This window comes from Dendropsophus ebraccatus, chromosome 2 (genome assembly GCF_027789765.1).
Source record: "Dendropsophus ebraccatus isolate aDenEbr1 chromosome 2, aDenEbr1.pat, whole genome shotgun sequence".
Classification (NCBI taxonomy): domain Eukaryota; kingdom Metazoa; phylum Chordata; class Amphibia; order Anura; family Hylidae; genus Dendropsophus; species Dendropsophus ebraccatus.
This window is the reverse complement of record NC_091455.1, coordinates 62,976,027-63,000,599: the sequence shown is the minus strand read 5'-3', so window position 1 is coordinate 63,000,599 and position 24,573 is coordinate 62,976,027. Positions and strand designations below refer to the sequence as shown.

At 39.5% G+C, this 24,573-nt stretch overlaps 1 protein-coding gene across 2 annotated transcripts; it reads right to left on the bottom strand.

Moving 5' to 3' along the window:
* Positions 1 to 663: 663 nt before the first annotated feature.
* Positions 664 to 24,359, bottom strand: DSC2 (desmocollin 2). Of its 2 annotated transcripts, none has more exons than XM_069957670.1 (16): positions 24,093 to 24,359; positions 20,015 to 20,096; positions 16,388 to 16,599; positions 15,763 to 15,879; positions 13,647 to 13,802; positions 11,981 to 12,125; positions 10,254 to 10,420; positions 9,634 to 9,768; positions 8,780 to 8,965; positions 8,002 to 8,261; positions 7,060 to 7,202; positions 6,131 to 6,361; positions 5,578 to 5,811; positions 5,347 to 5,468; positions 4,013 to 4,321; positions 664 to 3,065 (listed from the first exon to the last, which is right to left on the bottom strand). In XM_069957670.1, exons 1-16 carry the CDS (start codon positions 24,153 to 24,155, stop codon positions 2,865 to 2,867), a joined length of 2,763 nt encoding a protein of 920 aa, XP_069813771.1. In that variant the 5' UTR covers positions 24,156 to 24,359; the 3' UTR covers positions 664 to 2,864. The 2 variants fall into 2 exon arrangements, with proteins under 2 accessions (XP_069813771.1, XP_069813772.1); XM_069957671.1 differs by having other exon boundaries at positions 2,977 to 3,065; positions 4,002 to 4,321.
* Positions 24,360 to 24,573: the final 214 nt, after the last annotated feature.

The window sequence follows — 24,573 nt, the reverse complement described above, 5'->3', positions numbered from 1 at the left end:
TTAAAAAAAGAACAAAGACAATTCTATCATTCAGCTTTTATTTAAAAATACTGCACAAAATGCATGACGTTAATATTTTAGGAATATTATTAGCACTTATCTAAAACATCATTATTTTGAAACAAATTTGATTCCATAATTGTACAATATTCTGAAAGAGGATGCAACCTTGCGGGGGAAGGGGTGGGGGGAGTCATTATGCAGTTTTGTTGTGGCGACAACTTCTGTTTCTGCAAAAATTGTGGGAAGTGCAGTTACATTGGTTAACACTATCTTCTTAGCAATTCATTCTGCATCCAAGACGTTATTGAAAATGTGACAGTATATCAAATATTTATGAGAGAAATGAAGACCAGTGTGGCTGCTGAGATTAAACACAACAAACAAACCATAATTACCAGTTTATGGCAACTGATATGTGGCTAATATGGTCACTTTCTTCATTTGGATGGAAACCCTATTTGACATTTCATGTACAATAGAAAATTTAAAAGCAGCAGGACTTTTACGCTAGCAATGGCAAAATTCAAGTGATAGAGGGAGAGTTGATGAGTAGAGATGAGCGAACCTGGAGCATGCTCGAGTCAATCCGAACCCAAACTTTCGGCATTTGATTAGCGGTGGCTGCTGAAGTTGGATAAAGCCCTAAGGCTATGTGGAAATTATGGATATAGTCATTGGCTGTATCCATGTTTTCCAGACAACCTTAGAGCTTTATCCAAGTTCAGCAGCCCCAGCTAATCAAATACCGAACGTTCGGGTTCGGATCGACTCGAACCCGGTTCGCTCATCTCTATTGATGAGACAATAGCTCATCAGGTAGGCTACATGGTGGCCATCTACATTTCTGCCTTCTTATCCAGAAGTATTTGATGTTGGGAAGAGGTTATGAAAATTGAAATTCATCTGGCAAAATTTACAGTGTGACAATATAAAATATATATTTATATATATTTTTTTTAAATCATATCCTCTCTCCTCACCTGTATTTAAATGCAGATATAGCAAAGTTAGCGGTCAGATTTGATGGGTTGAAATATCTTGTTAATGTGCCCTGACTGACTGTTAAAACCTACATTCACACGTTGCATACTTTTGTTTGCAATTGTGGATCTGCAATTATGGAGAAATTTAGGGCACTTTGATTTCAATTGGGCTGTTCACACTGTTTGTAATTTTTTAAATCCATATTAATCAAAACATTATTGACAAGCCCTAGTAAGGACCGTAATTGTAGCACAGAAGTCAAGGGAGTGTCCGTAACTTTTGCAGATCTGTAATCTTTAGGTTAGAAACAAACCTCTGTGACAATCGCAAATATGGATGTTTAATAATTTTATACCATTCCCAATCATTTAACTATCACTTTCCTTTTTTGTTGATCCACAAAAAAAAAAAAAAAAACAGACTGAACAGCTACTGCTACATGAATGAAATCTGGCAAAAAGTATTAAACAGTCTAGAGCAAGTTCATGCACATTGTACAGTATTTTCCTGGCAACCTATGAATAGAAACGGTTATTAAAAAGCATAGTCTTACAAAAATATTTTAACACTGTACATTTCATATTGCAAGCAGTAATTCTAATTTGTTTACGTCTACAAAAGTAAACTTTGAAAGCTTAAAAAAAAAAAAAAGAAAAAAAATATATATAAAAAAAAATAGACTGTACACATTCCGTTTCACTAAATGCAAGGCACCAAGTGTACACTCTAGTTTAGACATCACTTTCACAACTTTTCTTAATTCCACAGACGTTGTATACAGTACCTAACATATACAACACAAATTAACAATTTAAATAAAACCAGTGCAATTTACATTGGAGGGAATACAAACAAATTTTTGACAGCAGAAAATGAGTTTTAAACTTTATCGAAGTCAATGTAATTTTTTTGTGTCACACAACTTCATATGTGACCACTATGTACAACAGAAACTACAGGCATAACTTTTGGTTACTGAAGTTGCACTCACAACAGGACCCTGGGGCGCCCTTAAAAGGTCCCCGATTTTATATAAAGGGGACCAGCAGTAAAAATGATATATGATAGTTTGGAGGCACAGTTCAAGATTGGGTATTTTGTCCCATGTGCTTTAAGCCAAGCCTCTGACTGAAACTATGTTTATAGCCTATGGCCTACTGGTGTGTGTTTTGTCTGTTTTTCCCCAACAGACACAACAGCAGTACACTAGCTCTGCATTATGTCTGCTACATAGAAATATAAATACAAAAAAAAAAAAGTTTATGCTAAAGTATACTACAAATTCAAATGAATAGCAACTTATTAGTTCAGGTAGTTTTCTAGAGTCTACCAATGTATAAAAAAAAACCTGATAAGGTGCAGAACTATGTTAGTGTTGTGCAAGAAAGTAAACCCTACTCCTCCTCTGTGCTAAGGACATAAGCAGTAATTGTTAGTTAAAAGCTACACCAAAGAAAGAAGAAAGGAACTAGTTCTGTGATTAATTTAAATTTTGTATCAGACTAAAATAAATGTGTGTTTGACGAACATTTAAAAAAAAAAAAATTTATGGTATTAAAACAAAGAAAAAAAAAATAGACACTTATTACAGCATCCATCTGGAGAATGGTCATAAAATTCATAGCTGAACCCTTAAAAAACTGTAAAGTGGACAATGCTTGAACCCAATACAATATTTCATATTAGTGATCGTATTTCTGATAAATAAAACAGTTTGGAACAGAAAAGTTCTCTTTATATCAGACAGGATTGTCCATGTTGTTTAGGAAACCAAATAGTTTTAGGATTAGTTGCAAGTGACTTTGAGGTTTTAGAAGAATTTAGACCTAGGCAAAATGTTCAAAAAATTCCTATTTGTGGATAAAATGTTCACGCTTTCACTTCTTTGCACAGACTTCTGCCAATGTCCTGAATTTAGGCTCCAATTGATTTAAAAAGTCCAGTCTGTCCTCTTCGCCTCGAAGTTCACTGCAGCAGCCCACAGACCCTGCCACTGACCCCTTTCCCTCATAGTTGTATGACCTAACATAATCCTCGCCATGTTGATGTTCTTCATCCTGTCCGCACATGTATAGTTTCTGCCAATGAAATTAAACAAATTTTAGCACAATTGTATGTACTTTTATACCCTTGTGTAAATTCAGAGCCATGTAAAGTGCATGCCTCACCCATCTCTATCAGAGCCGTACTAAAATGACTTCTATTTGTTTTAACTCTGTACTGTGGATTAGAGATAAGTGAACCTCACGCAACCCTAGACCCTCTGCATTCGATTACCGGTAACTTCAGAAATTAGATGCAGCCCTAGGGAGACCTGGAAAACATGGATAAAGTCATAGGCTATGTTCACATAACGCAAGTTCCATAGTAATCACGGCCATTGTTAAAAATCGGCAATAGCAGTGATTACTACTGAACTTACATTGTGCTGCAGCTTAGGGAATCCCAGGTGAAGTGTATACAGTTCTCATTGAACAGCGGTAGTGCAGTGCACACAATGAAGCGTGCAGCGGGAAATTAGGATGCCGGTGCACATTGATGCGCCTGCATCCGAATTCAGCAGCATTGAAGACCAACCGGATGGTACTGCAGTACCGGCCGGGATGATCTTCTCTGACACTGGTCGTTATGTGACCCAGCCGGGCCACGGAACGGGCGGTGTCTCACGTCATGTGAACATGGCCATTGGCTGTATGCAAGTTTTCTAGACAGCCTTAGGGCTGCATCCAACTTCAGCCACCAGTAAACAAATTCAGTGGGTCCAGGATCGGACAACCCAGAACATGCTCCAGGCTTGTTCATCTCTACTGTGGAAATCTCACTAATAATATTTTCTAAGGGGACCACACATTTTTAATTCTTTCTAAAAAATAAAAAAGCTGTTTGTTGCTATGGACGGCATTGATACTTGCGTTTCCAACTTTGTGTCTGGTAGACTGCCATAATATAAGCTAAAAAACCTTATCCTATCCTTTGTTGTACATTACCATAATCAGATATACGCTTTCACATACCAGATACTTACATCTCCAAGGTGAGTGTTCACAAAACTATGCCATTCTCCATAGGTGTGCCTGCCAGCCTCCATCGTGTGATGTCCGTCTCTGTAAGACTGGAGTGTCATTCTACCACCGGCAGACTCAGAAAGTAGATTTCTCCCGGCTGTATATTCTGAATGCAGATTTCTACCAGCAGCCGATTCAGAATGCAGATTTGATGATTTTAGGTGTTGTCCCATGTGTGTAAATTGTTGTCCACTTTCATGAGAACCAGGTGGGGCATTCCCAACAGTATCAGGATTTACCATGATTACAGGGACTTTGAAATTGCCTTCCTGTAAGGAAAAAAAAACACCAACTTAATACTAAAGCAGAGACAAGTGAACAGTTTGAAAGAGTTTTTTGAAAGCTTTTCTAGCACTATAGCTGTGGCTTGCAATATTATTGTGGTTATTTTGAGGTAGTATTGTCCATCTATTTGCTGTATTTATGACAGGTGATAACTCGTTTTATCCAACTAGGGTTATTGCGGCTATACCCTACATGACATATTAAGCTTTTCCCTTTCCAGTTGATCAAAGTAGCCATAACCCACTTCCAATTTTGAAAGCCACCAATATAAAAGCATGTTCATTCTGTAAATTGCACCTAACTTCTTGCTATTGGCTGCATGTTAATAGGGTTTTTCCTCACTATTATAAAAAGCCTCCCCTGTCCCCGAGCAGTAATTTTGTAATTAGGTATAGTAACCATCCCTCCAGCATTCAGTAGGTTTCACCCTTGGTTAATATTCACTGCTAACCGGTTGTTGCTATGCAATTTTGACCCAGGTTGCTATACAGCTGCCCTAGCCCAACATGCACAATGTCTTCTCAATGTAGGGGATAGCTGGGACTCGGGAGAATGCATATTGCATGGGCAGTTGCTCCCCTGTCAGATTTGGCTCCAGGGCATTCATCAAAGCCTTAGGCCCCGTACACAGAGTAAGAGCGGCGGAATTCCACCAGCCTCCGTGTCATAATGACACTCTATGGGAGGCACGCGCTGCATCTCTTGCCGCTGAAGAATGAACATGTTCATTCTTCAGCGCGGATAGACACTGAGCGATGCGGCGCATGAGCTTCCCATAAAGTGTCATTATGACACGGAGGCTGGCGGCATTCCCTGGTGGACAATTCCGCCGCTCTTGCTTTGTGTAAATGGGGCCTTAGAGCTGTTAGAATATTAGACAGCACATCGTTGCCACGAGTCACGAGTGCATGTTCAGTCTAGTAGCGGTGACTGAGCTACCACTGCTGGTCTGGCATTCATGTTTGAACATCCCACCTTTAACATGAAACAAAAAATGCCATGTACTTACCATAACATCTGCTCCAGGTGCCTCTGTGTTATTGATAAGTAGGTTTTGTTGGGGTCCATCATCAGGAAATCCGATTTTACTTGGACCTGATTTAGAACCACACAGACAGGCTGCTAACAAACCTATGGGGTATATAAATAAAATATGTATCAGTATATGGTTTTGATTGATAAAACGTGGCAGTCATTTTTGCTTTACATTCAACAAGACCACAAACATATTTGAACTTACCAAGAAGTACAGCAAACAACACGGCTGACAAGACCATCACAAGAATAGCCAGTCCTCCAAGAGACACACTTTTATCTGCGGCTCGGTTGGAGCAGTTGATACTATCGGCACAATCACACTTTCGCACAATGATATTCTGGGTAACACCATAGCCCTGCTTATCCACTACACTTAATGGAATAGGATAACTCCCAAGTGGAAGGTCGACAATTTCTTCTATACGCGCAGAAGTACCTAACGAAAACATATAGATACGTAGTATCAGTTCAGTACTTTTTGGTTAAAGAAGTCGGTTCTTTCAAAAAATACGTACAGTTCAATGTTACCAGTTTTATGAACTCTTCCCTCTGTTTATCACCCAAAAGTCAAAAAGGTGGCAATAAATCCCAAAATTATAGGGTTATTCATATATTTTCATATAACACCAGCAGAGTCAAAAGCCACAAACTACCAAGCAACACATTTTATTTGTTATCAGTGGTAACCACATGTGACGATCAACAGTTCTTTATAATATACACAACCAATAGCATAAACCAAGCACAGTGCTTACCATCTTGAGATGTAACGCGCCAGTAGTTATTGATAGTTGAATCTCTACTACTATCCAAGGCAAAGATGTATGGAAGGCCGTGGGGCATGCTATCATCATCAATTGCGTTGATTGTGGTATATGATCTGCCATTTCGGCAAATAGTTAAATCACTTCTACCATCTAAAATGGGGTAGTTGTCATTCACATCTTCAATAATCATCATTATTGTACAGGTACCAGATTTTCCACCTAGTTGTAAGGGAAATGAAAGAAACATAAGATTAACTGCCTTCCGAGAACGTGTTAGATGTTATAGGTACAGCTGTTTAAACCCTTTTTAATTTAAAAAAAAAAAAAGAATATATATATATATATATATATATATATATATATATATATATATATATATATATATATATATATATATATATATACATATACACACACACACACACATATACACATACATATATATACTGTATATATATATATATATAATATATATATATATATATATATATATATATATATATATATATATAACCCCCCCATTTCTAGCCATCTATTTAGTTTAATTGATTGAATGTAAGTTACACAATTTTTTTTTCCGTATCAGAAGATCACACGTGTCATTTCACTTTTTCTCCCATGGTAAAACAATATGGTTACACATGAGCCTTGATAGTGATGCAATTGCCAAGAATGCTTCTCCTCTGTTACTGTATTTTCTGACCAGCCATAGGAAATAACCACAACCTCAACATAAAATTGCTATACTGCATATCCATTATATTCCATACAGTGGGCATCTGAAGTAAATGGATTTTTTTTTCCTGGATACATCAACATGTATTTCTACAGAATGCCCCATTGCCATTATATTTATTATCCACATATTACACTCTTCAGAAGATAAAACATTGCTAATAAAAGTAATAAAGGCTTACTTTGATCAGTTGCCAAAAAGGTTACATTGTATTGATGGTTTGGAATTTCTTTTGACTCGTAATCCAAAATTTTTGCTGTTGTTATCCGGCCTGAACTTCCATCAATCATAACCAAGGACAGAGGATCTGACAGAACCTTGTACCTGTGGCAACAGATTTATTATTAGCAAACATGGTCTCAGCAGGTATCTAGCAGCATATTTGTATAAGCAGGTGTGTGCTATAGAAGTAACACATAAGCTGGGAGGCTACATATGCAAAAATAGAGTCATTTCAAGCTGGTGCATCTAATTACATAGACAATAATTATTAAAGAATATTTTTATTTAAGAAAATTTTTAATAAATTATAGTACTGCCCCCCAAAAAGTTATACAAATCAGCAATATACACCTATTACAGGAAATGCTTATAAAGTCCTTTTTTTTCCCCTGCACTTACTACTACATCAAGTCTTCACTTCCTCGATAAGATTGTGATGTCACTTCCTGGATAACATATTGATGTCACGGGTCGACTCCCAGAGCTGTGCTGGCTGTGGCTGCTGGAGAGGATGATGGCAGGGGGACACTGAGGGACACAGGGCACTGGAGGGACACTGAGCATCCCTCTGCCATCATCCTCTCCAGCAGCCACAGCCCGCACAGCTCTGGGAGTCGGGTCGTGACATCACCATGTTATCCAGGAAGTGACATCACCATGTTATCCAGGAAGTGAAGCCTTGATGCAGAAGTAAGTGCAGGGAAAAAAAGCACTTTTATAAGCATGTCCCATAATAAGTCTATATTGGTAATTTGTATAACTTTTGGGCGGCAATACAATACTTTAATAAAAATTTTCACCGGACTTCTACTTAAACATTTAAAGAAAGGAAATACTGGATTGTAGAATTAAGAGAAAGCTTATGTCTAACAAAATCATTGGAATAAAGAAGGTAACGTACTGAATTCCAGATGTGCTTTTAGTTTCAGGGTCAGTAGCTGACAGTGTTGTAACAACGGCTCCGGCTGTCTGATTTTCTTTTACACGAATGTCTTTAAAGGCAGGCTGGCACTCTGGTCCTTCATCCACATCTTTCACAATGACTGTAACTGGAATAGTGCTTACACCACTGCTTTTTGTCCCAGATTGGGTTATAAGGCTCATTTCATTAGCAACTGCCACTTGCAATAGAAATTTTTGGATCTCCTCATAGTTTATTGGCTAAAAACACAAGTAAAAAATAATTTCTACAACTGTCTCCATTTCAAATCACTATACAGCAATAATCTAATATGATGTGCTACACCCTGTTGCTAAGCATGTCCATTACATACTCAGTAATTTAGGTTTGTTGACAAAACCTGCCTATTTTCTGTATGCGACACCGGATCTATAATCATCGTACTTTAAAATCTATTGATAAAAGTATTGCAAACCAAGTCGATTACTTATTTCACTTCTAGTCTACGGTATTTGTACCATGCATGCATCAGTTACCTAACTATCTCTGGTGCTAATGCTAATAAATAAGCCCAAAGTGTAGTTTATCCATATAGTAAGCATTCCTTAAAAAAAAAAATGCCCATAGACATGAGTAGTAGTTTAGTGTGTGTGTGTGTTGATGACCCAATTCAGTTTAGAGGAAAACTATATAGTAAATTAGTATACAAAGATTTAAAAACAATGATATTTGCAAAGAAAATAAACATGAACAAGATTTTTTTTTTTCCTTTTTTCACCTTTATGACAGCTAGAAGTCCTTCATTTGTGTTTGGATCAGTAGAAATGTTGAAATGGCCCTTCTCATTGCCTTGGGTGATGGAATACACAGCTCTCCAGTTTGGTGTCTTAGGCATGTCATTGTCCACAACGGGGATTCTCAGTATGACCATTCCACTTTCATTTTCATTCACTTCTACTTGATACTGATAAATGGAAACACGGGACAAGGAAATAAGGATAATGCACTCACAAATTACAGTTCATAGGCCGAACTTAAATGACACTGTCCCTTTACAAAAAAACTTTTAGCACCTCATAGCGATACATCAAATGATTGGTCAGGGTTTTCAGATCCCACTCAATTGCTAAAATGTGCCACAAGTGCGTTCTCTCCTAGCTCTGTGCCACTTTACATAGACTAGCTCAAATCTATGTGAGAAGCATGCAGCAGAGTGTGGTCAGTCAGGGTCTGAAGACCCAGATCTTTTTGATCAGCGCTCTTTTACTGAGCCTATAACAAGGCTCAACCATCTCAAGGGGAGGGCCACAAAAACAAACACTGGATTGCGTATGCAGTCCCCTCCTTCCATCATTTACCAGCCATACTGTCTACACAGCCTGCCTATTAGCAGGTCAGTGCAAAGTGATTAAACAACAAACGAGAATTTACTTATTTGCTGATCATTGGCCCTATTACACAGGGCAATATATAATGTTGGACTGAAAAAGGGTGCTTAAATAGTATATGTAATGTGGACTTCACCAAACACCCCAAAAGCCATGTATCATTCCTTAACATTTATTCCACACGCCCAATAATCAGTCATTAGAATTTTAACTTACAATGGCTGCTACAAAAAAACACACTTACGGATTGCTTAACAAAAGCAGGAGGAAAATCATTGATGTCAAGGACGCTTATAGACATAGTTCCAGTGGAAGATAAAGCACCGATGTCTCCACCCATATCACGAACTAGGATAATAAGGGTATAGTGGTCCTGAGTCTAAAAAAAAAAACCCACATAAGACATGACATAAAAAGTAAGAACCCAAAATTCATTCTGTTTAATTTGACAAGTAATCTCTAAGTAACTACGACTGTATATTGCTGACTTGTGGCCATTCCAGGAGTGGATACCAGGTGAAAAGGCCAATTTGACCTGAACTCATGGACCATAGACTATTAGTGTTTTAGATGGCTGGTGTTTGCTCTGGGTTTACACTTATATGCTAGACAGGAATTTGATAGGCAGAACTTCATGAAATATATGCAAACAAGCCAGGCTCTTCACAAGGGATGAAACATATACTATATACAGTATTAAAGAGTCATTGTGAGTTATTTTAACTGTACTCCATGTTTTAACACTACTGGGCATGGAATATATCTAAAAACTAGCATGCCATCTTATTCACTGCTATTTTTTACTTATTACTGTATATGTCACGTAGATAACAGAAACTCATGTGTCATAAGAAAATGTAGTACCTCTCTGTCAAGCCGGTTTGAAGATGTAGTGACTATTCCGAATTCTGGATGAACGTTAAACATAGGAGGCGACGGAGGAATTTGCTGGGCAAGATAATATCTTAGCAGGGTGTGCCGTGTGCCTAGCTGATCTCTGTCTGTAGCATTCACCCTTCCCACAACAGTCCCTATTAAAAAAAAAAAAAAAAAAAAAAAGAACGCATTAACACAAACATTTTTTTTAGGCCAGACGAGGTGCAGATACTAGAGCTCATTTATGCATTTCGAAAAACAGACTTTGGTTCAGCACAAAAACCACCCAGATAATTAGGAACAGTAAGTCATTGTGCCTTAAAAGGGAACCTGTCACTATGAAAATGCTACCTAAATGCGATCCACATCAGGTTATAAAGCAGAAGGAGCTGAGCAGATTGATATATATCTTTATGGGAAAAGATTCTGTATAACTTGTGATTTATAGATTGAAATCTCTGATGTTTCCATGCTAAGGAGTCCAGTCCACTGAGTGATACCGCCCACTGGACTCCTAACACAATGTCTAGGGATTTCAATCAAACATAGTAACAAGTTATACTGAATATTTTCTCATAAAAATATATATCAATTCGCTCAGCTCTTCCTGCTCTATAATATGAGGCCAATAGATTAGATAGTACTGTCTTGGTGACAGGTTCCCTTTAATCTAAGCCATATCCATGGCCATACATGGCTTCTCAAATAAAAAAAAACAAAAAAAACAAAAAAACACACAACACACACACAAACATTTTAACCCCAAGACAAAACAAATTCTTAACCAACAGGAGATGTGTAGTTCTTTCATTTTCAATGTGGAACTGTCTTAGCAGCTCCCTGGTTCCACCCTCTCTTCTAAACCATCACATCATCCTTAGCCATCTCAGGCAACTTGGCTGGATCCGGTCGCTGAGCCAAGGCACCTACATCACCATCTTCATGTCGTTTACACGTGTGGTTTTTCTGTTTTCTGTTTGGGGGGGGGGGGGACATTTAGGGTAACAGAAGGGGTATTTACAGTATGCTACCTTGTGCTTGAAAAATGCCCCAAGCAGAGGAGCAGGCAGAGAATATAGCAGTCTTTGCAGACATGAAGTGCGGACAAAGTCTACTGTCTAGACGAGCAATGTTCTGCATGAGCTCTGTGTACAGTGCTGAGAATGGGCTGTGATAAGTAGCTTAGAGAAAACATAGCTTTTCGGGAAGTGTAGTACTGCAGTATTTTTTTTTTTTTTTTACACAACTTCGGAGAACCATTTCAAGAGAGGGAATCCTCCAATCCAAATAAACGTCTTGCGAAATGCTATAATAGCATGTCAGAAGGTGACAATTGTTGGGTCTGTGGGTTAGGACGCCTGCCAAATGCGAAATCAAAGGAGTTGTGGGTGTTATAGTGCCCCAGCTATTGTGAAGCTCAATGGGAGGAAACCTTAGACATATTTCAACTGCTATTGAGCACAGTAGAAATTGCTTGGCCGGTTGGGCAATTGTCTGCTCTTGTATGTCCACACCTATTTTACCTCATTCATCTCACACAGGTGGCATTTATATGTAATTAAAAAAAGACATTAATGTCGACAAAGTCACCTGGGAGGTTTCAGTCGAATTTATATTGTATTACTTTGTGTATGCCAAGTTGTATCATGTCGATGGTTGAATTTACAAAAACCATGTAGATACATAAATACAAACTTTAAAAATTATTGATTTACCAGCTTTGCTGTGCTCTAGAACTTCTGCACAAAACGTCTGTTCTGTGAAAACAGGTGCATTATCATTGTCGTCTTCTACTATGATTGTCAAGTCGAGTGGAGATTCAGGGGCATAACCATCCCTTGTTTTTGCATAAGCCATAAGCTATAAATAAAACACACATTATTAAGAAAAAAAAGTATAGAATTATAAAATTTATTACATATGTAAAAAGTCCGTATGTATAATTATATAAAATGTATTACACACTCTGAAAAAAAAAAAATAAAAAATTATATATACAGTGGTGCCTTGGATTAAGAGCATAATTCGTTTCGGGGCCGTGCTTGTAATCCAAATCCACTCTTAAACCAAAGCAAAATTTCCCATAAGAAATCATAGAAATGCAGACAATTGGTTCTAAACCCCATAAATAATGATTTATTATTCTGAATAACATGTAAAACAGATGAAACAAACATTCAGAAACAGCAGAATATGTGATATTATAAGTTACTGTACAGTATAGCAATCAGCATGTGGAGTATAATGTATAGTAACTGCATAAACCTGATAACACAGCAGCTGCAGTTTGTAGATACAGGATGGAGCTGCAGATCCCCATAATGCAGTAGTGTAGTACAACAGGCTAGAATAGAGAAGCAGGGCTGCTGTCAGGTCTGTGTGGTCACATGACAGCAATGGGGATGGGGGGGGGGGGGTTCAGCATGGACCAATCAGGACTGACAGACTGCAGGGAGCATGAAGGAATGAGCAGGACAGATGTGGGCACATAAATGCAGCACTCTCTGTCCGGGGAGAGAGGGGTTACAGCTATGAAGAAGCCCCAGCCTGAAGTGGATCTGCTATGATTTGGAAGGTAAGGGAGACTTCCTGGGTCAGAGTACAGAGCTGTAGACCACGCTATGCAGACCACCCCCTCCCCCACTCCCCCTCCCACCCAGTACAGGGAGCTCTTAAACCAAGTCGCAATTTTGAAAAACTGTGAGCTCTTAAACCAAAACGCTCTTAAACCAAGTTACTCTTAAACCAAGGTACCACTGTGTATATATTTATCTATCACACACTCAAAACAATTGCAGAATACATAGTATCTAAGTAGGTATAGTGAAAGCTCAACTACCAGTTTTATTAGGTCCATCACTTTGTCATAGATTGACTTTAAAGGGGTTGTCCGGCGATAAAAAATTATTCACAGAATAACACACATTACAAAGTTATACAACTTTGTAATGTATGTTATGTCTGTGAATGGCCCCCTTCCCCGTGTTTCCCCCCACCCACGCTAGACCCGGAAGTGTGGCGGCCACGTCATCAGCTGCTCAGCCGCGATTGGCTGAGCACAGTTATGCTCAGCCAATCGCGGCTGAGCTTCGGATGACGCTGCAGAGGGCGGGCGGCACTCGGGAAGATCCGCCGGCCTCCCGAAGAAGACGTCACTGCTGACGATCGGAGACCGTGGTCGGCACGTGACAGGTAATGTATAGCGCACCACACTTCCGGGTACACGGGTGGGGGTGGTGGGACACGGGGAAGGGGGCCATTCACAGACATAACATACATTACAAAGTTGTATAACTTTGTAATGTGTGTTATTCTGTGAATAATTATCGCCGGACAACCCCTTTAAGATGAAAAATATAAATAGGGGATGAGAACACATACCTGGAAAAATGGATGTTCTTCACGATCAACTGTGCTAGTAATATAAATATCACCAGTTTCAGGATTTATCTCAAACAATCCAACAGGTGGCTGATCCACTCCCTGGCCTGTGATGGAGTATAAGATATCATAGTCCAGCTGAGTGTCTGATTGGATCTGCAGGAGAAAAATATATATATATAGTCATTAAAATCCCATATAATACATATTAGATAATTCACAGGAGGACATCTTAACTAGAGATGAGCAAATTTACTGTTAAAATGAAGCAAATCTCTCTGCTTCAGGTGATGGGAAAAGCTGGATTCAATCCTGGGAAACTGGGAGATGTATCCCAGGACTGGATCTAGCTTTTCCAGGCACCTGAGGAGGAGCGGCACTGACTTCAAAAGGCAGCCTGATAAGCCGACTGCCGAGCTAACCAATTGATTCACTTTGGTTTTACTGTAAATTTGTTCAACTCTAATTTTAACCAACAAGTACGCTAGTAGATAAAGTAGTACAGTAATACGTTGTCAGTGTGCCTTAACAATTTTTTTTTTCTTTTTATCATAGCAAAAGTCTTCCTAATACATTAATAATAATAAATAATAATAAGTCAATTGGATTAATAGACAAAAAGGTTTCCCCATTGTGAGGCAGCAGTGCTCTAAAATGAACAGAAGGTGGCGCTTAAGAGCAAACTCTGCTTATATACAAAACCTTCCTCTTTCTCGCAGCAGAGAGGATTGCACTAATCTTCCCCCAGGAGCTGTCTCGATTCGGAACATTAGTTCTGACAATGCTTTTATAGCAATAAGTATAGTAAGAATATAACATGAGCTGCTGATGTTTTCTTTATGCATATTAAATTTGCATAAAGCAAAATCCCTTACATATATTAGAACCGCTCCTTAGACATGCAGAATTTTGTATGGTTACAGACCCATCACTGCCCTGTTACTTTCATCGGCCGAGATTCCAATATTATATAGTAACTTTGTATACAAGAGAATTTACTAAACTGACATGGAAACATCTTCCTTTCTAAATTGCCAGTTTTAGAGGAAACCATTCGTGTCTAGTTTCATCTTTCACACCCCTAGTGCTAAAAGTAATCCATCACGACCAATTGTCTGGAAACATGAATCCTGCTAATGCAGTTAGGTGAGAGCAACTTGGCTTCCAAAATATCTTTAGTTTTTGTGTATATATATATATTTATTTTTTTATTTATTTATATTGTGTGGTTTTATCAATTAAATAAATAACTAGCACAGTGAATCTCTATGTATAGTGTAGCATATAGTGTAGTATACAGGAACTTGAGACAGTCATCCTGGATTAAGTGTGAAGTCCTTCAATTCACTATTGTTCTTGGCCTAATGTTTATGGAGACTCCTTATCTGAGCTACCTGTAAGATAGATGTTTTATAACTGTGTTTGTGAGAGTCTTCACATTCTCCCCCAAATAAGACATGATGCTGATCTACGCTTGCCCAAAGTACAGGGGGCTAAGGGCCTTGCTGGACTGTAGGTCTTCCTTAGTGTATAGATGCATGACACTCAGGGGACTATAAAAGCTGATGCACACAAGCAGAGGAGGGGGGCCATTTTGGTGGAACAGCAGAAGAAGGTGTGTATGGGCGGGGCCCTTCCCTGGGATAGCTAAGTATATTGTACTGTATTTGACTTAGCTTTGCATTTATATCTGACTTAGCTTTGTATTTGTATCTTCTATATCTGGCTTTGTATCTTGTCTTGCTTTTATCACTTTCCTATTGTGTGTGGACATATTTATTCCTGCATCTTAGAACCTACTATAAAACAGTTTTCAACACACAGAAAAGGCTCCAGAAAGGAGCCTTTCTAGGGCAGGCACAAGGATGAATGCGCTTTAGTTGTGCAACATGTCAGTTCAGATGTGTAACTCTGAATCAGGATCCCGATTTACATACAGTAAAAGAACCCATGTGTGCATGAGGCCTAAAGGTCATGTGCCCAGACTTAAAAACAGCAGTATGGACAGGCAAAGCTTTTCAGAAAGGTTGGACAGGTGCATAACAGACAGGCAAGGCCAAACATACTTGCATAACGTAAGTTTTAGGTTCACAGTGGAGATGCAGTTAGGTTGTACCTGTTGAACGTGAGCTGGAAATTTTCCTCTATAGTTCTCATGCACTGAAAAGGGCATAGGCCGCCATCTTCTTTTTGTTCTCCTTAAAAGCTCTCTGACAAGTCTTGTTTTACCAACCTGGAAAAGGTAGAATGAATATTAAACACGCAAAAGGATAAGATTCTGAGTTAACAGGGTAGTTTTACACTTAAGCTACAAACAAATTCAAAGGAAAGTCCCTAACCACTAAAGGAGAGGTTTCATGTTGATCAGCATTGTGGTCTGGTCTATGGAATAGACGAAGTGGTGATTCTGTAGCACAAGGTTATCAGACTCAACTTCTGCAGTGCTTTCTCTTCAGACTATTCTTAGAATTACCCTCCCAGCATTACATGGTAATGGGCCAAGAATTCTTTGGTGACAAATATTTCAGATAAAAGAAATACTGTATTCTGTGTAATGAAAAGATAAAGTAATGTGTATTGAATTGTTAGAATGAAGCTACCAACAATAGGTGCACAGATACAACACCGCTCAGCTGCCTGCACAATGGAAGGACATTTCTAAGAACAGCCAACAAAACAGGACCTACTTGGACTACTTGTCATGTGAATTTGAAAAAATGATAGAAAAATAGAGGAATTACCTTCTCTTCAGTTACAAGCTTAACCCGAATTTTCTTCTCAGTCAAGGAAACACTATCCCGGAGAATGATATTAAATGACAAGGAATGATGTGACATTGTAATATGCTTTTTAGCATATATGGCGTAATGGGGATCCACATGGTGAATTGCAAAATCAGGGTTGTCTGTTCCACCGATAACATCATTGGGATGCATACACGACTGCAGGTTTACTAGTGGATAGAAGAGGGGAAAAAAGCCGAATCAGAAAAAGTTCTATATCCAACAGAATGAAATATATGAACACAAAAAAATTATATGAATGTCCACAAGGATGAACACCATTTCAGCCACAAATTAATAAAAAAAAAGTGGTTTCACTTGTTTAGACTGGTAAGCTAGTCACTGCTTACTCAAACAATAATAATAATAATTTTTTTTATTTATATAGCGTCAACAGATTCCGCAGAAATGTACAATGCTGGGGGGTCCATACATAGACAAAAATCAGACATTACAGAAATATACATATAGTTATCCATACATGGGGAGTGAGGGCCCTGCTCGCATGCATGTCATCAATCAAAAACATCCTGTGTGTTCAGCTACCTTCAGACACATCTTAACATTTGAAGCTGACTTCACACTGAGGTTTAGGTTTATCTGACAGATTTTTTTAAGTCAAACACTACTGAAATCACGTGGATAACTCGACACGGATTCCATCGCTCGCCACCCTGCTTTAAGTTCTGCCAGTCCCAATTAACGATTGCAAACTAGCACTTTTCCGAACGACCTGAAATCTTTCATCATAATATACTGAACGAGTTGTTAGTTACGATTACAATTTAGGATTGTCCGTAATTGTACAGTATACTCTAGTATATGAACAATTGTAATAACAAACGAATGATGTGTACATACACCGAAAAATTTGTGAACAATTAACAACGATTTTATGGGCAGCTGTAAAAATGCGATCAGCAAGACACAAACAAATTTTGGCTCGTCATTTGATTGTTGCCTGCATACACACTGAAAGATTAATCGCTTAAACGCAAACGATATAACGATTCTTGGCATGATAGGCTTTCGTGTCCTTACTATGAGACGTAGCTGCTACCATATAGTTTGGGGATCTGACCACTCACCATGTGACATTGCTAACCACATACTAGAGCTGAATATGGGTAACTGTCATGGGCATTACTCTCTTTTAAAGACCCTTTAATTTTTTATATCATTCCCCCTCTTTTTTAGCGTTTTACCACAAGGGCCCTATGGTCTATATGTTTACATGCAATATATTTTCCTTTCTTAGAGTGAATGTACCACTTAGATGACAATTTTAGCTGCCATTCATTTTCAAAATCTGCCACAGAGGCCTCAAAACACCAGTAAATGGGTTAAAATAAAATTTAGGTGTGGTGCCTCACTCTCAGTCACTGGTCACTACTGTTTCTGGCAAAGGAAAAAAATGACATGTGGCAAATATGGCTTTGTGTTTCAGATTTTTTATTAAAATCCAAAATCTTATCATGGGTTTGTAATATGATCTATGGACAATCCTGACTTGGGTGTTAGCAGTAGTTTGGAGATATAAAAATACTGTGGAGAAGAAAATCAACTGTAAGGGGGAGATTTAGGAAAGGGTGTAAATATACACCTGGTGTAAACTGCCCACAGCAACCAATCAAAGCTCCTCTTATATTGTACCAGAGCTGAAAGCTGAGCTGTGATTGGTTGCTGTGGGCAGTTTACACCAGGTGTATATTTACACCCTTTCATAAATCTCCCCCGAAGGATCCATTCATACCACGTTTTGCTCACACTTCAACAGTAAATGTTGGCAAACCGTACATCAACTTACTCCTAGCGTTCCCATTAACCTCAACAGGCTGAACATGTGGGAGATGTATTGTGTGGTCTTATAGCAAGATCCTCTTCATTGCCCATAACAACCAATCTCAGCTCAACTTTTGTTTACTTTTGGGCAACTAAGAGGCTTTTACCTAGTAGTGTTTCAGTGCAGGACCCAAGAGAGGTTTGCTGCCCTTTTAAAACTTGTACAGAAACCATATAAATTTAAGAATTAGTAAATGTAGTCACTAGTAGAGCAGATTTTGTCTATAAGACTCAAAGGCTTGAAAGAAGCATAACGTGGCATGTATGAGCATACTTTTGACAGACTGCCAACGTCTGGGCAAAATGAGGTGTGAATAGGGCCCGATACTAGTGAACTGACTGGAATCACTCCTCAACTAAGATTTAATCCATACAAGTTAGTGGCTGCAACATGTCTATAAGGCTGGGGATACACAACAATGGGGTTGTGGGCTGCCTCAAGACCCCATTCACATGTACAAGTAAGCAACAGGCAGTGTGACACAACCTTAGGCCATGCTCATATATCCCGTCTTACATGTTCACCCAGTCGATATTGCAGTATCGGCCAGATGAATATCATTTGATAATAATTGGAATATGGGCACATTCGAGTGTGCCTGCACTCCCAATTTACCATTGACCAAAGCGTAAAGTACATCCGGGAGCCGTACTTTAAACCGTGAGCACAGCCTATTTTCTACGGCTGCTGTTCAGCCAACTGCGGCCGTAGAAAATAGACCTGTCAATTATTTCCAGCAGTTACAGAGAACGTGGCTGTAGCGTATACAGTGTTTGTGTTCCATACACTTTAAGGTAAGCTCACACTGTCAATAAACCTGCAACAACGGCTGTTGTTTATTTCAGAAGTACTGTGTGAATGTGCCCTTAAAGAAGATTTCAGGGCAAAATGTACTGATCGGCGGGGTGGCAAAGTTTGGCTGCCCAAGCATGATGGGAATTGTAGTTTTGTAACAGCTTGAGGGCAGCAGGTTGGATATCCATGCCTTAAGGCCCTATTCCACGGGCCAACTGGAGGAGCAAACAAGCATTGTCAGCACTTGTTTGCTCCTCGTCCGACGCTCACTGCCGCAGCTATTCCAAGGGAGGGGCTGCCCGGGTGATCGCTAGATCGTCGGGGCAGCTTATAGTATACAGCAGCGTCTGCTGCCGCTGCTCCTATTCCGCGGAGCGACAGCAGCAGATAGCTGCTATATGACGACGCGCAGGGGACACACCACAAAGGCGGCGCTGACCTGCAACATCATGGCAGCGGCGCCAGGGGGTTACAACAACGGCGCAAGTGCAATAACAACGAGTCCTGTGAGGGCGGACAGAGGGCGGAAAGAGAGGCGGGCGGACAGAGGGCGGAAAGAGAGGCAGGGGGAGACGGAGACCACACAGGCAGCACTTCACCTGGGCACGAACGCTCCTGGCCCCGCCTTTTAGACACGCCATCTCTTCAATTAAAGTTTGTTTTTCAGCCGAATGAAAGCTCAACCAGCGTGGACAAACATAACAGAAGAATGGACTTCACATAAGCCACAAACAGGTATAAGTAGTATAAGTATAGTCGCTTTAACAACGTCCTGGAACTTTTTCATGCTCTCAAGACGTTTTGCCCACAAGCCAAAAGAGTCCCTCAGCTTAAAAGGCCTATCCACACATCAGTACCAAGATTATGCAACCATTTGCTAAAATTAAATGAAGTCACATGTGAACAGACACAGAGGATCACTGCCATTTTAAATAAAATCAACTCACCTTTGCCAACCATAGATCCAGAGTAGATATCAGATTGTACAATCATTTTTACTTTGTGGCATGGTTTTCCCAGGACCGATGGCTAAAATAAGAAATAAAAAAATTTCAATAATGTAAACCAATCAAGATTATGTACTTCACTTCTGCTAGGTAGCATATTTTCTTTCACACAGTGTAAAGTATCATTAAAAACAAGAATACTTGCCCATCCAAATCATCACATCTAAATCAAGTTGTACTTTATTTTTTATTTTTTTATTATATGTCCCAAGATGCCATTTTAGATCTGCTTTCACTTTGCAATAGTTTCTTTTTTCTTTTTTTTTTTTTAATTGTCTGTATAGACCATGTCCAATACTTCTCTAAGGTATACAGCATATATACTGTAGACCCTTACATCATCCTCTGTAAAATATTGCAGAACACTAGGAATTTAGTAATGTGTATGTTGTGGACATATTGTTCCTGTGATGCACATCTTGCAGAATCTTCTAGAAATTACAATCTCTTCCAAATAAAAGTGGAAGCTATACAGCTTTTTTTTTTTTTTTTTTATCACAAAGCATTTAATCTGCTTGTCATTCTGCTTTCCTCAGTGCCCACCCCTCCACATTCCTGGGACTTGTGCTAGCCTTTCTGCAGTAACCTGTGTTAGGGGTCATGAGACCCAGCATCACTGGAAGAAATAAATCAGCATTCTCCCTTCTTAAAGGAACAGCTCACTTTACTGCTTATTCCTGGAAACAAAGCAGCTGTAGAGCGCACAATTCAATAGGTTATTCAGAGGGTTTCAATCTATTGCTTTACAAAAGATACTCTCATATGACAATAATAAAAAATAAAAAAAAGGTCTGTTGGCCGTGTCTGTTTAAAGTCCCACAGCTCTATGCCCTCAATCCTCTGCAAACAAACACTACTGCACATACTACCACATGCCTCCCAAGATCAACACTGAGGTCCTCAGCACCCAGAGAACTAAATTCAACAGGGACTAGTTAAAGGTCTAATTTTTGTCATTCAAATTCATTTGTAGTCTTATTTTCAACCTAGAGATTATCTCATGGATTTCAAGAGCAATTATTCTTTATTAAAGTAGCGCCAACAAGTTCTGTAGCCCTGTACAACGGGCACTATACTGACCTCTGAACTTTTCAGTTGGTCATTATGATATCTACAGAGGTCACAATGTTGCATGATCTTCAATGTGGTCCCATTGCGATATAATGCAACTGTGACATGACAGTCACCAAAAACATATGGTGATGGATTTTTGGCCGCAGTTGTAAGTGACTTTTCCAGCACTTCCCTCAATGCAAGCTAGGTGTGATTGACTAGCGACTAGCCAAATCACAACTGTAACTAATGGCCCAATTCCCCTTACTTTGGTTGTCTACTTTAAACTGGAAATAACAAGGCCTAGATAAAAGTAGGACAACTGTAGAGAACACGAGTTCCCCATCTCCATCCACTATCTTTACGGCTCTTAAAGGAAGCAACTTTGGTATATAATATGTATATTACATGTATGCCGTATACAAGACCCACTAATATACAAGCACAAATAATCCTACAAACTTCTATAACTAGCGTGAAGGCAGAGCAGTCATCACAACATTAAAAATGTAAGATTGTGGCGCGATCATAAGGAACAAAAGAAGCCGCTTTGGTCTCCTATTGTTTTATTTACATACGTCTTCTGTAAAACAGAGCTATCCATCATAGCTGTCAGACGTATCAGTACGATCTGATTCATAACAAGGACGCTGCTTTGGGTATTATCTTTTGTTTTATCCCTAACTTCCATTTGTACACTTAGACCTACACATGCAGGCATTGGTTAGTGACTGGTTCACCCACCCTTACCTGCACTGCCTTATTTATAAGGACGGCGGGATCATAGTAACAATGAAGCACTTTGCCCCTCTGCCCGTTGTCTCCCACCCCCTCCTGATAGTCTGTAAGCTCATGCATGTGAACAGGGCCCTCACTCCTCATGTATGGATAACTATATGTATATCTCTGTAATGTCTGATGTCTATGTATGTACCCCCAGAATTGTAAAGTGCTGCAGAATCTGTTGGTGCTAAAAATATTTATTTTCTTTTACTATGAAAGTTCTGTGTGGGTTTTCATACTCTACAATGTCTAATTGTATGTTACTTGAAATGTTTTATGTATATTTAGAAGATGTACATACTGTGCTATATGTTAAGGGTTACTGGATAAAATTAGGGTTTAAGTAGATAGCCAATAAAAAAAATACCCCCTATGTATCTCTTTGTTTCCTATCTATATATACACACACACTCTAACTATCTATCCTAGCCTCTTAGTCTAAGTTCACACACAGAGGTTTGACCAGTATGTTTTACTCAAATCTTTCCATTGTAATTTTTCCCTGTCAGTTTTATTCACAATACTGATCACAATATACTACATGTGACTACAGCCATATACAAAATATTCTGTTTCCACCAATAACGAATGCTATGACAGCTTTTCCATTATAACCACCTGCTTCCAGACAACTGCTATATTGTATCACATCACTATACGCCTTATTTTCACCTATAAAAAACTGTAGAAGTTCGACAGTACACGCATAAAACAAACTAGGGTTTCCTGCAAGTCAAGCACGTAAGCACACTCCGCTTCACATTACAGAGGCAAGAAGCATGACATTACAATCCAAGGCTTACTATATCCTGACAATACCCATACTGATAAACCTAATGGGCAAACAGCTAGGCCTGGCACACATTAACCAAGGTAAACTGTATCTAGTTAGAATACAAAAGGCAAATGTGTAACATACTGTATGCTAAAGAGGTAGTAACAGTAATAAAGGTTCAGTCTCCTACCATTCAATAGTGTAAGGACAGATGTAGCAGTGCTAGGTTTGTCATTTGGCACAACTCATCATGTGGTTTCTGTGGGTTTTACATGATCTCAGTTATGTACATTTAGTGAGGCCCCACATAGTTAAAGCACAAATACGGCTTTGTTATAGGTTTGAGATGATTATTATTATTATTACACACAGTGAGTGGACTGCCTTGCTCTTTGGCCTTTTCCATAAAACATAGGAAGCCATGTAAAATGGAAAAGTTACTGCATACATACTAAGCAACAGTGGACTGGACTTTATGATCCCATACAAAACCAATACAATAGCAATGATCAATTGTATTCATACAAACACAAATGACACATACTGTATACTGTTTAACAATAGGAATCAGTGTGGATAGTGTGCCAGCTCTGATGTGTGACAACCTGACATACAGCGACCATTCATTCATCAACACTACAATGGGACACCAGGCTGAAACATTATCCCAGTGTCATGATATAGTAGCAGTATAATAAAGTAATGTTAATACACCAATAATAACTAATGACAAATAATATAAAGTCAGAGTGTGTTACTACACACAAACCACAACCAAGCCTCTCAGCTATTACTTCTGCTTCTCTAGAGTAGTGTTCCCGACCTGTGGTAAAACTACAACTCCCATCAGGCTCTGACATCCAAAAGTAAGATAGGAGTTGTAGTAGTTTCACAATAGCTAGAGAGCCAGAGGCTGGAGGAACACTGGTCCAGAGCCATATAAACATATATAACATATATAAAAAGGCAGAATGGTTACACAAGAGGAACATAGTGCAATGATCTGGGATACAGATGTAGCAGATCGGAGTTTGCCATGTATCCTTACAGAAGTGACAGAATACCCAGCTCAGCTTCACCTGTAAGTACCAACTACCTCCTAGATCTGCCAGTACAATAGAGATCTGAGGTAATCGGAGATCCCTTTCTTCCAGCTCCATACAACCCTATGGAGGATCACATAGCAGTTATTTCCACACATCAGCCACTAGGTTGCACATAGGAACTTGGAATTACTTCCAGAAGTTTTCAGCATAAGGAGTGGCCTGCTATAAGATATACATAGGCCAGTTACAGGTATAGCATACAGCTATGGGACCATGCACTGCTCCTTATTATCTGTGGCTGTATTCATGAACCATGATGGGGTGATGAGGAGGTCGGATCTCTTAAAGGGGAAGCACTCACCAGGACCAGTGCCAGGAAGCAGCCCACAATAAGCAATCCTCTGCACGGCGCTGTGGACCCCATGATGTACGCGGCAGGTAGCGGGTTAGGTAGAGAGAAGATGGAAGAGTGGAGCTGCAGTGTACAATGCTCCCGCACTGCTGCTGCCTCCCTGCCCCGGCTCCCGGCGCTCTTCCAGTCAGGGCAGCTCTGCCTGTCTTTCCTGTCGGCTATGCCGCACACTCAGCCTCCTGTCTGCCTTTTCTTCCCTGATTACTCTGTGCACCTGTCCCCTCCCTAGTGGAAAGCCGTCGGGGTGTGTCCTGCCTGCAGGGCGGGGACTCCCAGGTTTCATAAATAAACTTTTATTGACTCCCTCCTGTGACTGTGAAGCGAGTCATATTCAGTACCTGGGGAGGGCAAAGTCCCGCACCTTGTGTCACCGGCGTATGAGTCACAGCACGTCCAGCTCCACAGAGGAGAGGAGCAAGAGGAGCAGGAG

Coding starts and splice junctions, on each gene's coding strand:
- DSC2 (XM_069957670.1), bottom strand. CDS start 24,155: ATGGGGTCCACAGCGCCGTGCAGAGGATTGCTTATTGTGGGCTGCTTC. Junction 7,203..8,001: donor AAAAGCACATCTGGAATTCA/GTACGTTACCTT, acceptor CTGTTGCCACAG/GTACAAGGTTCTGTCAGATC. Junction 3,066..4,012: donor TGAACACTCACCTTGGAGAT/GTAAGTATCTGG, acceptor TTTCATTGGCAG/AAACTATACATGTGCGGACA.